Here is a 13,544-nt window from a genome sequence, read left to right as displayed (position 1 = left end):
AAAAAATTTAGAAATTTATTAGGCACAAAATCTAAAATTTATAGGAATTTATTGATAATTTTCAAAGCTCAAAAACTCATTCAATATTAAAATAGAGACGTTCAAAAAAGTATTATTTTAAACGGACTTAACTAAATTTATTGTAATTTTTAAAGTATATATTTTTGCTTTATAAAATAATTATAATTATATTTTTAAAATTATTTCTAACCATTTATAAAACTTAATTAAACGTTTAAAAATAAATAAATAAATATTTTATGACTTTACATTATTAAAAACAAAATTTTGAATAAAACACGTAAAAGTTGTATATATGAAACGTCCTCAACGGTCAGAATTTTTCCCAACGACTATATATATCTATAGACTGCGGAATCATTAAAGCGGAGTGGCTGTGTGCAGTGGGCGATATCATGGAGGTCTCTGTAGTATACAGAAGGTCGCATCGATCGATGTCCAATGGTAGCAAGTTAGCGTGATGTGCTAGTTTTCAGAGAGAGTACACTTTGTGCTTTGAAGGCGAAATCTCTGTATTTTCTCCATGATTTTGAGATGAACAAGAAGCATGAATACAAAGCGCAAGCTCTTCTGCAAAATCGCGGATGCGATGGATGCTGCTGCTAGGGCCAAAATTTTAGAAAATGCCGGTATAACATCTATTTACTTACTTCGTCTTGACGTCGAATTCATGATTGCGGTTTCCAAATGCTTCGCGATGTGACTAGGGATCTTGGAACCATGATTTCAATTACTTTTAGTTGATCAATTGTAATTGTTTGAAATTTGTTATATCTTTTCCATCTAATCGCTTATCTGTTTCTGTTGTTCTTTAATCAAGCAGTTGAATCATGTAAGGAAATTCGTTCCTTCAGTCATCATGAAGGTTGAAGCCCGATAAGTTCTTGATGGTCGAGGAAGTTCGACTGCTGAAGCGGACTTGTATTATTCGTCTGCATCAATTCTACAGGCATGTAAGGTTCCCTGGAAATTCAAATTAATTTGTCTGCTAAGAAACATAATTATCGTTAAAGCATGGCATCAAATTGTTCTGGAATTGAATTAACCTAATTTTATCGTGAAATTTGAAGTCTAGGCTACCCGTAAGGTTCTCTGAACTAAGTTTTTGTTTATGTTGTTTTTAGTAATCTGAATTCATTTGGATAATCAACTCTGAGTTGAACATTATACATACCCTTGGTTCTTAGTAGAAGAACAATAGTAAAATTACCCTGAATCGGACTCGTCCGATGATTATTGATTAAACGCATAAGATTGGAGTGTCGATTCTCTTCTCAATATCAAAGGACAACTCTTAATGTATACTGATTTGAGTCAGAAACTCGTTGCCATCTATCCGGCTCTCCGCTCTTGAAATTTTGCTCAACGATAATGGTAGTTTGTCTTGGACAGTTTTGGTTGGAATAGTATCATGCCTGGAGACATTCATGATTTATTTTCCTTGATTTTAATGAAAGGAGATGCCAGAGCATTGTGACTAGCCTTTAACCATTAGTATCCTTATGAAGATTATAATCTTTCTTTTTATATAATTGGAGATGTTTTTGGCTATATTACTAGGTTTGGGGCGGTTGCAAATGGTATTATAGAACTAGACGCTGGTTGATGTGCCAGCGAGGAGGCTGATCCTCAAAGGGGTTGGACACGAGGCAGTGTGTCAACGCTGGACCCCAAAAGGGGTGAACTATGAGATCTCACATTTGTTGGAGAGCTGAACGAAATATTCTTTATAAAGGTGTAGAAACCTCGTTTTAAAAACCTTGAGTGAAAGCTCAAATATGACAATATCTGCTAGCATTAAACTTGAGTCGTGAAAGCTCAAATATGACACATATCTGGCTTGTTTCTCAGTCGTGATTGGATTCTTGAAACTTAGGACATCCATTATATCATTTAGCATTTTTCATATGCTTTGATGGTTAACAGTTTTTGGCCTACTCTCGAGAAATTTTTTTGAAAACAAGGATATGGTGTTTTGACCGTGTTCGAGCTGAACCGAAAAAGAAGGTGGAATGCGAAAGACATGATGTAGGCGCTGCTGTAACACACAGGTATCCCCTTTTCTTATTTGCTCTTTTTGATTTCCAAATCTAAATGTTAAAAAGGGTTTCTAAGATTGTTTTTCTTTCCGTGTGATTTAAAACCTTACACAACAAAAAACGTTTTTCTTCAAGTTATTGGTAGTAGGTGCACTGAGAGTCTAGGATAACCCAATTAGATTGGCATAATGCACCTGTTGGGACATGATATAAAAATGATATGAAATAAGTAATGGTACAAGATATGTGATAAATTGACATATTTATGATATGATATATTGTGATGCAATATGGTATGTTATGATATGTATATGATGAAATGTTATGTTAGAAGCATCTCCTAGATTGTATATGATATGAATAACATAAAACCACGATAAATGACATGAAATATAACTTCGTTAGAATTATGTATGATATGAGGACTGAAAAAATGAGAAATGATATAATATAAATGAGAAACGATAACGGGGTTATATTTAATAATGTTGAAAATGGAAAAATATTAGGATCTCATGCATTATTTGTACTCATGCATCGGGGATACTCCTATTCCATCACGAGGGTACGGCCGTGTACACCACTAGGCAGGTGAAGTATCATTATGTTTTACATAATGCTGCCGTGACGGTTACTAATTCTAATGGGTATCTAAGCATAAGGAGCTACCAGAGAAGGCTTGCCCGACAAAAAAAAAGGGGAAAGTGGTGTGCGAACTGTTTATTCGGACATATTTGACCCTTTGAGCTAATTGATAGGATGCACCTTTACAAGATAAGGTTTGAAGGTCTACTTTCAACTCTTTTGGTGATACCTTCCCTTTATTTTAGGAACATAATATTTTGCTACTTTTGGGTTGATTCTTGTTGGCACTCTTTCCAACCTATACTGCTTCGGGCTAAAGATTCACTGTGTGCTTCTATTCCAACCCACTTTACAGCCAAATTTACTTTCTTGAGCAGATTCTTGTGAAAACTAACCATAACTTCATTCACTCTCATTTACTTAAGTGGCAATCTTGAATCCCTACTTTTTGGATTTGGTTCAAGGATTTGAAGCTGAAGGTACCTTTTTCGGATGATTTGTTATGTATCACTGTCGGCCTCACAATTTTAAAACACCTCTATTAGGGAGAGGTTTCTACACTTTTGTAAGGAATGTTTTATTTCCCTCTCCAACTGACGTGAGATCTCACAATACATTCCCTTGAGAGCCCAGAAGTTTCCATACCATTATAAGAAATGTTTTATTCTCCTCTCCAACTAACGTGAGATCTCACAATCCACCCCCTTGAGAGCCCAGGAGTTTACATACCATTATAAGAAATGTTTCGTTCTCGTCTCCAACTGACGTGGAATCTCACAATCCACCCTCTTGAGGGCCTAGAGATTTCCACACTCTTATAAGAAATGTTTTGTTTCCCTCTCCAACCAACGTGGGCTCTCACAGTCCACCCCTTGGGGGCTCAATGTCCTTGCTGAGTTGCTTTCGTTGTCAGCCTCGCGATTTTAAACGCGTCCGGTAGGAAGAGGTTTCCATACCCTTATAAAGATTGCTTCGTTTTCATACTCTTAAATCTCACATAAATGATAACATCTTCATCGATAAGAAAAAACCTTTGGATGAAATAAAATCAAATTCATATGAATGTGAAGGACCTTTTGTTCAAACTTTGAAGAGGATGTTGTCTGTCTTTGTTCTTAGAGGCACATGGGGCTTCACAAATATTGCTTTTTCTTTGATAGCAAAATTGCCTTTGTTATCCACTATTTAGCCCTTTCTTTTAATCAGTCTCAGAGCTGTTGAGTTGCTTTCGGCAGCTCCACGCTAAAGTAGCACTAACTTCTCCCAAACACCCTAAATTGTTCCTCGTACTACATGATGCAAAAAAGATTTCCCAACACTTGTTGAAATCGCCTATGATAACTTCATTTTAATATGATGTGATGTGTTAATATATATATATATATATATATATATATATATATAGTATATATATATATATAGTTTAGGCACACCCACAAAGTGAGATGATTGAATCTCAATAGATTCTCAATAGGTTTTGATTCCATGTTGAATACACATTTGTCCTCATTCTTAGGTGCACTCAAAACAACTTGTATTTGGGACCCTCTGCCCTAGTGCCCATTGATTGATATATATAGTATAGTATGTTGCTATATTTGATTGTCAAGGTGTAGTTGTCGTAGAGAAATAATTTTTATCGAATGTTTTGAAATAGAAAAGAAAAATAAGGAAGGTCATATTTGATCTAAATAGCGTTATCTATGGTATGGTTGAGGTATGACTTTGTGTCTCACGTGATGAATGTGTTGTATTGGTCTTATTATATAGATTTTATGAATTTAATGCATGAAATTTTAATTTTTTTAATACAAATAAATAAAACTTAGAGGTTGAAAAACCTATCAACCCGTATAATTAACAATTTAGCTCTTATATTTTCAATTTTACGTAATAATTTAATTTTTTATTTTAAAATTTGTAACATTTTAGTGTCTATTATAAAAAAAATTTGGGTAATTTAGTTATTTAGTTTTAATATTTTCAATTTTTCACTATGCGATTAAATTTTTAAAAAAATTTATGGTTTATAGATATTATAAAAATTTAAAGAATTAGAATTAATCGGAAAAGGCTGCAAATTCTGTCACTCCCCACAGGGTACCTCCTTCAATAATCAGTGTTCATAACGTTTCTTTTTTTCAAAAAAATTTAATTTTCTTTTCTCTTTGAATAACAGCAATCGCAACTGACACGCCGAAAAAGAGTTTCAGTGTATGTCCCTATTCATATTTTCTTTGATAGAGATAGAGAATCACTGATCAACAAACAAACAAAACCCCATGACCCCACGTTTCCTCTCTCTCTCTCTCTCTCTCTCTCTCTTGATTAATCTTTGAAGCTGGCTGAGCGTTTGATTTCCTGGGTGTTATGAAAATTTCGTGTTCTTCTTTGTGGTAAGTTTTCCTAATTTTTGATTTCGTGTTCTAATTGTACGTTTTGAAATGTTTATGGAAACTGTTCATGATTAGAGTAAAAAGGAAGGGGGGGAAAATGGGTCTGTTCATCTTGCTACTGTTTGTGTTAATACATATCTTTTGGCTTTCTTTAGTCGAATGCGATTTCCCCATCTGGGTTTCTCAGGATGTCCGCAGTTCTAGCTCCTCGTGGTGACCCGATCCTTGCAGATCCGAGTTCCCTGCCTTATCGCGATGCTCGTTCAGCAGCTGGTAGCAGCAGTAGCAGCAGTGACCTGTCGGTTCTTGATGATTCCGATGACCAGTCGTGGCACTCGGTTTTCGACTCCACGGCTTGGGGATCTCATGGCGACGGCCTGTTTTCCGGCGAGATTGAGGGCGTTCCGGACGCTGAGACGGGTGGTTTCATCTCGGGAAGCTCGTCGGAGGTGGATTTGGAGAGTGGGGATTTGGAGGTGAAGGTGCATTTGGGGAAGATCGAAAGGGATTGCAGAATTTGTCACTTGGAACTGGAAAGCGGCGGCGGAAGAGATCATAATGATACTCCGATTCTGCTTGGTTGTTGCTGTCGTGGTGATTTGGGTACCGCTCACAAGCATTGTGCTGAGACTTGGTTCAAAATCAAAGGAAATACGTAAGTAATAAACTCTCATTTGTTCTTAATCTTTTGATCATCAATGGTTTTGTTTAAGTTTTGCCTCTTGCTAGCAGTTTAGATGGAAATTTATCGAAAATCTTAGCTAATTTGTTGGATCCTCTGCTTCTCTCTGAGTTTTCTGCCATGAATCTTCCCCAAATAGTTAATCTCTATGTTGAATTCAGTAAATTCATTCAGATCTTCTGCAGACAGTATTTGGTGTTCTTCATAGTTCTTACTGAAGTATTCAGCTCAATTTGATTGGATTCTTCGAATTCTTGTTTTGAAACCTTTAATCAACTAGATTCTGTGTGTAAAGCTTCACTATTGTCTCATGAGTATGCAAGGTGTTCTTCAGACATAAACAAGGTAAAAACTGAAGTGGCTCCTTGTATGTTTGAGCATGACTGTTCTTGAGTATAGAATTATCTTTTCTGTATATCTTGAATGAATCAGATTGTTTAACACTCTAGATAGGGTACTTTCAGTGTGAAATCCTACATCGGTTGGAGAGGGGAACAGGGAACGGGGAACGAAGCATTCTTTATAAGGGTGTGGAAACCTCTCTCTAATAGACGTGTTTTAAAACTGTGGAGGCTTACGGCAATGCGTAACGAGCCAAAACGGACAAAATCTACTAGTGGTGAGCTTAGGGTGTTACAAATGGTATTAGAGCTAGACACCGAGCAGTGTGCCAGCAAGGACGCTGGCTCCCAAAGGGGGTGGATTGTGAGATCTCACATCAGTTGGAGAAGGGAACGAAACATTCCTTATAAGGGTGTGGAAACCTCTCCATAACATACGTGTTTTAAAACTGTGAGACTGACAACATAACGGGCCAAAGAGGATAATACTACAAGCGATGAGCTTAGGCTGTTACAACTTGTATCAGAGCTAGACACCGAGCAATGTGTCAGCGAAGATGTTGAGTTCACAAGGGGGTGGATTGTGAGATCTTATATTGATTGGAGAGGTGAACGAAACATTTCTTATAAGGGTGTAGAAACCCCTCCCTAATAAATGCGTTTTAAAAACTGCACAAAATGTGAGTATTAACGTTATCGTTATGAGTATTAACTCGACAAGCAATATGATATGTTTCTTGCAGAATTTGTGAGATATGTGGAGCAACTGCACAAAATGTTGCAAGTCAACAAATAAATGAACCGAGCAATGCGGCTGCTGCTGCTGCTGCTGCAGTAGCATCCTCAGCTATGACAGCACCCCTAACTCTCGTCGAGACTCGAACGATCTTTCATGGTCGACGCATTATGAACTTCCTGCTTGCTTGCATGCTCCTTGCATTTGCAATGTCCTGGCTTTTTCACTTCAAGTTAATGTCATAGGCTTAGGAAGATCGCCAGTAGAAGAAAACTGGGGGAATTCCAAGTTCTGTAGGCCTTTGTACATATAATTACACTTTGTTTAGTTAATTTTGATGAGGTTGGTTTCATTAGAGGCATTCCTTTGTTGTGGTTTTGGTGATTGAATAAACAGGCAACTCCACAAGAACAGAGGATTCACTGAAGAGGATTCGATCAAAAAGTCGAAAATTCAAAAATTCAAAAAGATCGAGAGATTTCTCATATAAACATCCAATCAAATCCGATCATACATGTTTCTTTTAATTTTCTCACGGATTATACAATAATTAACGTGAAATCCTTGCATAGGCATCTCAACAGTAAAAGTTAAGCAAAATTCAACGAAATGAATCTATTCTAGAAGCTATTTGTAACAGTCCAAACCCATCATTAATAGATATTGTTCACTCTTGCCAGCGTATCGTCGTAACCTCACGGTTTTAAAACGCGTCTACTATTTCCACACCTTTATAAGGAATGTTCCTTCCCCTCTCCAACCAATGTGGGATCTCACAACCTACCCTTTGAAGGCCTAGTGTCCTCGTTGGCACATCGCCCAATGTCTAACTCTAATCCCATTTGTAACAGCTCAGACCCACCGCTAGCAAATATTGTCTGCAATCCCATTACGTATCGCCTTCAGCCTCACGGTTTTAAAACGCGTTTACTAGGAAGAGGTTTTCACGCTCTTATAAGAAATGGTCCGTTCCCCTCTCCAACTGATGTAAACCTCACGGTTTTAAAACGCGTCTACTATTTCCACACCTTTATAAGGAATGTTCCTTCCCCTCTCCAACCAATGTGGGATCTCACAACCTACCCTTTGAAGGCCTAGTGTCCTCGTTGGCATATCGCCCAATGTCTAACTCTAATCCCATTTGTAACAGCTCAGACCCACCGCTAGCAAATATTGTCTGCAATCCCATTACGTATCGCCTTCAGCCTCACGGTTTTAAAACGCGTTTACTAGGAAGAGGTTTTCACGCTCTTATAAGAAATGGTCCGTTCCCCTCTCCAACTGATGTAAACCTCATGGTTTTAAAACGCGTCTACTATTTCCACACCTTTATAAGGAATGTTCCTTCCCCTCTCCAACCAATGTGGGATCTCACAACCTACCCTTTGAAGGCCTAGTGTCCTCGTTGGCATATCGCCCAATGTCTAACTCTAATCCCATTTGTAACAGCTCAGACCCACCGCTAGCAAATATTGTCTGCAATCCCATTACGTATCGCCTTCAGCCTCACGGTTTTAAAACGCGTTTACTAGGAAGAGGTTTTCACGCTCTTATAAGAAATGGTCCGTTCCCCTCTCCAACTGATGTAAACCTCATGGTTTTAAAACGCGTCTACTATTTCCACACCTTTATAAGGAATGTTCCTTCCCCTCTCCAACCAATGTGGGATCTCACAACCTACCCTTTGAAGGCCTAGTGTCCTCGTTGGCATATCGCCCAATGTCTAACTCTAATCCCATTTGTAACAGCTCAGACCCACCGCTAGCAAATATTGTCTGCAATCCCATTACGTATCGCCTTCAGCCTCACGGTTTTAAAACGCGTTTACTAGGAAGAGGTTTTCACGCTCTTATAAGAAATGGTCCGTTCCCCTCTCCAACTGATGTAAACCTCATGGTTTTAAAACGCGTCTACTATTTCCACACCTTTATAAGGAATGTTCCTTCCCCTCTCCAACCAATGTGGGATCTCACAACCTACCCTTTGAAGGCCTAGTGTCCTCGTTGGCATATCGCCCAATGTCTAACTCTAATCCCATTTGTAACAGCTCAGACCCACCGCTAGCAAATATTGTCTGCAATCCCATTACGTATCGCCTTCAGCCTCACGGTTTTAAAACGCGTTTACTAGGAAGAGGTTTTCACGCTCTTATAAGAAATGGTCCGTTCCCCTCTCCAACTGATGTAAACCTCATGGTTTTAAAACGCGTCTACTATTTCCACACCTTTATAAGGAATGTTCCTTCCCCTCTCCAACCAATGTGGGATCTCACAACCTACCCTTTGAAGGCCTAGTGTCCTCGTTGGCATATCGCCCAATGTCTAACTCTAATCCCATTTGTAACAGCTCAGACCCACCGCTAGCAAATATTGTCTGCAATCCCATTACGTATCGCCTTCAGCCTCACGGTTTTAAAACGCGTTTACTAGGAAGAGGTTTTCACGCTCTTATAAGAAATGGTCCGTTCCCCTCTCCAACTGATGTAAACCTCATGGTTTTAAAACGCGTCTACTATTTCCACACCTTTATAAGGAATGTTCCTTCCCCTCTCCAACCAATGTGGGATCTCACAACCTACCCTTTGAAGGCCTAGTGTCCTCGTTGGCATATCGCCCAATGTCTAACTCTAATCCCATTTGTAACAGCTCAGACCCACCGCTAGCAAATATTGTCTGCAATCCCATTACGTATCGCCTTCAGCCTCACGGTTTTAAAACGCGTTTACTAGGAAGAGGTTTTCACGCTCTTATAAGAAATGGTCCGTTCCCCTCTCCAACTGATGTAAACCTCATGGTTTTAAAACGCGTCTACTATTTCCACACCTTTATAAGGAATGTTCCTTCCCCTCTCCAACCAATGTGGGATCTCACAACCTACCCTTTGAAGGCCTAGTGTCCTCGTTGGCATATCGCCCAATGTCTAACTCTAATCCCATTTGTAACAGCTCAGACCCACCGCTAGCAAATATTGTCTGCAATCCCATTACGTATCGCCTTCAGCCTCACGGTTTTAAAACGCGTTTACTAGGAAGAGGTTTTCACGCTCTTATAAGAAATGGTCCGTTCCCCTCTCCAACTGATGTAAACCTCATGGTTTTAAAACGCGTCTACTATTTCCACACCTTTATAAGGAATGTTCCTTCCCCTCTCCAACCAATGTGGGATCTCACAACCTACCCTTTGAAGGCCTAGTGTCCTCGTTGGCATATCGCCCAATGTCTAACTCTAATCCCATTTGTAACAGCTCAGACCCACCGCTAGCAAATATTGTCTGCAATCCCATTACGTATCGCCTTCAGCCTCACGGTTTTAAAACGCGTTTACTAGGAAGAGGTTTTCACGCTCTTATAAGAAATGGTCCGTTCCCCTCTCCAACTGATGTAAACCTCATGGTTTTAAAACGCGTCTACTATTTCCACACCTTTATAAGGAATGTTCCTTCCCCTCTCCAACCAATGTGGGATCTCACAACCTACCCTTTGAAGGCCTAGTGTCCTCGTTGGCATATCGCCCAATGTCTAACTCTAATCCCATTTGTAACAGCTCAGACCCACCGCTAGCAAATATTGTCTGCAATCCCATTACGTATCGCCTTCAGCCTCACGGTTTTAAAACGCGTTTACTAGGAAGAGGTTTTCACGCTCTTATAAGAAATGGTCCGTTCCCCTCTCCAACTGATGTAAACCTCATGGTTTTAAAACGCGTCTACTATTTCCACACCTTTATAAGGAATGTTCCTTCCCCTCTCCAACCAATGTGGGATCTCACAACCTACCCTTTGAAGGCCTAGTGTCCTCGTTGGCATATCGCCCAATGTCTAACTCTAATCCCATTTGTAACAGCTCAGACCCACCGCTAGCAAATATTGTCTGCAATCCCATTACGTATCGCCTTCAGCCTCACGGTTTTAAAACGCGTTTACTAGGAAGAGGTTTTCACGCTCTTATAAGAAATGGTTCGTTCCCCTCTCCAACCGATGTAGAATCTCATTAGCTAACCAACAATGACCTGTAAACTGCAATATAGATGAGACTAAGAAAGAAAGTTACAAGCTGAAAGAGAAAAAGGGTCCCATTCTAATTGATATTAATGTTCCCCACAGGATTGGTGGGTTTGAAATCAAGCACAACCTTGTCGAATGTGTTCCTCACATGGTGGCAGACCACCATGAAGTTCTGACACGCATCTTTCAAAACCTCTCTTGCAGGATCACCTGTCATGTTCCATCAAAACCCTTCTCATCAGTATCTCTAATGCTAATGCGTGGTCACTTCCAACTATTTTGCTATCGTCAAATCAAACTAATGTTTATCTAATACGCACGTCACATCAATATTGAGATGCTAGTATCCATAGTAAGAACAAGATAGTCACCTTATACATCTTGTTTGAGTTATGAACTAAATAGTCACGATCCATAAATCAAGTACCAAGATGGGTGGGGTTCTAGCAAAGCTACATGGATCCAACTTATGTTCTTAGAAGGATCACATTTCACATAGAGCCATAGACTATATTCCTCGTGAATGCATAAATTGGACATGTATAAAGAAGAAAAACCAAACAAGAACAAATCTAATCATTAAAAACACTAAAAATGGAAACCGATCTCTTGCACTTTAGAGAGTTAAATTACTTCAAAATATTACTTGTTGTCTGGATTCTAATATTAACTCGATTATCTTACCGATGAGGGATGTTGTACCCACAAAATGTCACTCTTAGACTATGAGATGATGTAACAAGTCATTTAAAAGTATACAAAACCATCAGTACCCTTATTCCGGGGCAAGGGGTGGAAGGACCCCTAGATCTACTTACCGCTGCTCAAGAAGAAAAACGTCGTCTAGGCATTCCCTCTTGCACCAATCTCTCCTATGTCTAGGACGTTATCTAGGTCGAGAGCCATAGTTGAAGTGTTAAGCTTTAAGTAAATAGCCTTTAGAGCATACCTTCCTATCAATTGCACTTGTGGGGTGAATTGAGTACAACTCTCTTACACGGTAAGGATTTGAATTTAGAGATACACTACAACGCCTACTTTCATTGGGCACCTCATTTCATTGGGCACCTCGAGAAATGATCATAGTAAGAAGAGAAGATTGACATGATTAAATTTGCACCAATCTTAACTTAGGAGATCTAAAGCTAACTCTTAAAGTATCATCACCCCAGCTAACATTTAAATCTTGTGAATCAATCCCAATACTTGAGCTCACACACTAGGGGAGTGCACAGTTCGGGCGGGAACAAGAAAAAATCGTAACCATACCGCATTCAATTCAGTCTTCAGGTCCTGGGTGTTACGGTCATGCTTGTCCAAGGCGTGTTGTCCATGGCCGCATGCTCATGGCATGCCAAAACCCTTGCCTTGTATCACCTTACTGCTTTCATGATGTATAGTTTCCTTATTGTCTTTTTTAAATGTATGACTGCCTGATAGACATGAAATATCCCAAAATATACTTATAGGGAGATTCGATCCGTCGTCAACTCCTCCCACCTAGATTTTGTATGACTGTTCGGCGAAATCACATCTAGTCCTACTAGACCTGAATCACCTCAAAATATACTATCGGGGATGCGACTAGTTGTCAAATTCTCCCTACCCGAAAAGTTATATGTTATTTAAGCCGTTGTGTTGTCTTTTGCTTGTAGTTGTATAACATTGTTTTCAATCTTCCTTTCAAACTCTCCTACAAAATCTCTCTACCCTCACTTTCTAAAACCTTCTTCTCAAAACGGGACCAAAGACTTGAGCATACATTGCCCGTCCATAGGTGACGCGATCCTAAGTAGGTTTGGCTCACTCAGTGCTGAAAGTTAGTACCACACAATCACCAAATCTGTTGCCAGCAAAAATGTGATTGTGACACCGAGCATACGGCTGGAATATAGCTGTATTCTAGTTCGCCCCTGGTAGGATAGTACTGGAGTGCAAAATTCCAGTTCAATTCACAATTTTTAATGAAAATAGGAAATGAGAGATATATAGAAAAGAAGATGGTGAAAGATTTTATGTGTGTTTCTACCTTCTTCATAGATTTGACCTGATGCCTTTGTCTTTTTTTTTTTTTTTTTTTTTTTTTTTTTTAAATTATTTTATTTCATACCCTCAGCTCTTATGAATTTCAACCATTTTAACACTAAAATGATGGTATTTTTTAAAAAGTTTAGAGACTTAAATAAATATTTTGTTTTATTCTCACTTAACTGTCGTCTGGGTTACAACTCCGATTTGTAAAATTCTTGTATTTATCTTTGATCGAACCATTTTATGAACCGACTTAGGAGACTTTTCGCTCAAAATCTAAAGAAAATAAGTCAAATTGGTTCAAACCGGATTGACCCGTTCAGACCGTATCAAACCGATAATAAATCGTATTTTTTTAAAGTTTAGGGACTCATATAAATAATTTGTTTTATTCTTGGTAGACGTTGGATTACAACCAGTCAAATTGGTTCAAACTGGATTGACCCGTTTGAACCGTTACCCAAGCTGGTTCGGTTGAACCTAACCCGCCAAGAATCGGGTTTTCAGTTTAGATGCATCGAAAACCGAAGGGCTCGACAAGGCTACAAATAAGTATCAGTTAGGTAAAATTCTTCCCATTGCACCGTCCCAGGGATTTAGCAGCGGGGTTTTGCCTTCTCTGTCAACTACTGATCTGATTCATCGAATCCATCAGAAGATTGAGCTACGATCTTGAAATTTTCCATTGGCAGTTCATTCGAAGTGAGTTTG

The 13,544-nt window shown here is 39.0% G+C and overlaps 1 protein-coding gene across 2 annotated transcripts; it reads left to right on the top strand.

The window, feature by feature from the left end:
• The first annotated feature begins 492 nt into the window (after positions 1-492).
• On the top strand, positions 493-7,161 carry LOC111782909. Of its 2 annotated transcripts, XM_023663750.1 has the most exons (5): positions 493-650; positions 845-974; positions 1,948-2,072; positions 5,229-5,696; positions 6,808-7,161. In XM_023663750.1, the coding sequence occupies exons 2-5, from the start codon at positions 909-911 to the stop codon at positions 7,043-7,045; spliced, it is 897 nt and encodes a 298-aa protein (XP_023519518.1). In that variant the 5' UTR covers positions 493-650; positions 845-908; the 3' UTR covers positions 7,046-7,161. The 2 variants fall into 2 exon arrangements, with proteins under 2 accessions (XP_023519518.1, XP_023519519.1); XM_023663751.1 differs by lacking the exons at positions 493-650; positions 845-974; positions 1,948-2,072 and adding an exon at positions 4,832-5,041.
• The last annotated feature ends 6,383 nt before the right edge of the window (positions 7,162-13,544 follow it).

Source organism: Cucurbita pepo, chromosome LG20 (genome assembly GCF_002806865.2).
Source record: "Cucurbita pepo subsp. pepo cultivar mu-cu-16 chromosome LG20, ASM280686v2, whole genome shotgun sequence".
NCBI classification, from domain to species: Eukaryota; Viridiplantae; Streptophyta; class Magnoliopsida; order Cucurbitales; family Cucurbitaceae; genus Cucurbita; species Cucurbita pepo.
The sequence above is the reverse complement of the archived record's forward strand: the minus strand, read 5'-3'. Positions and strand labels throughout refer to the sequence as shown.

Bases quoted from the DNA above. Each gene is read 5' to 3' on its own strand.
- LOC111782909 (XM_023663750.1), top strand. From the start codon at position 909: ATGGTCGAGGAAGTTCGACTGCTGAAGCGGACTTGTATTATTCGTCTG. The intron at 975-1,947 runs GTAAGGTTCCCT...GATGGTTAACAG, and splicing joins TGCATCAATTCTACAGGCAT to TTTTTGGCCTACTCTCGAGA. The intron at 2,073-5,228 runs GTATCCCCTTTT...TGGGTTTCTCAG, and splicing joins GGCGCTGCTGTAACACACAG to GATGTCCGCAGTTCTAGCTC.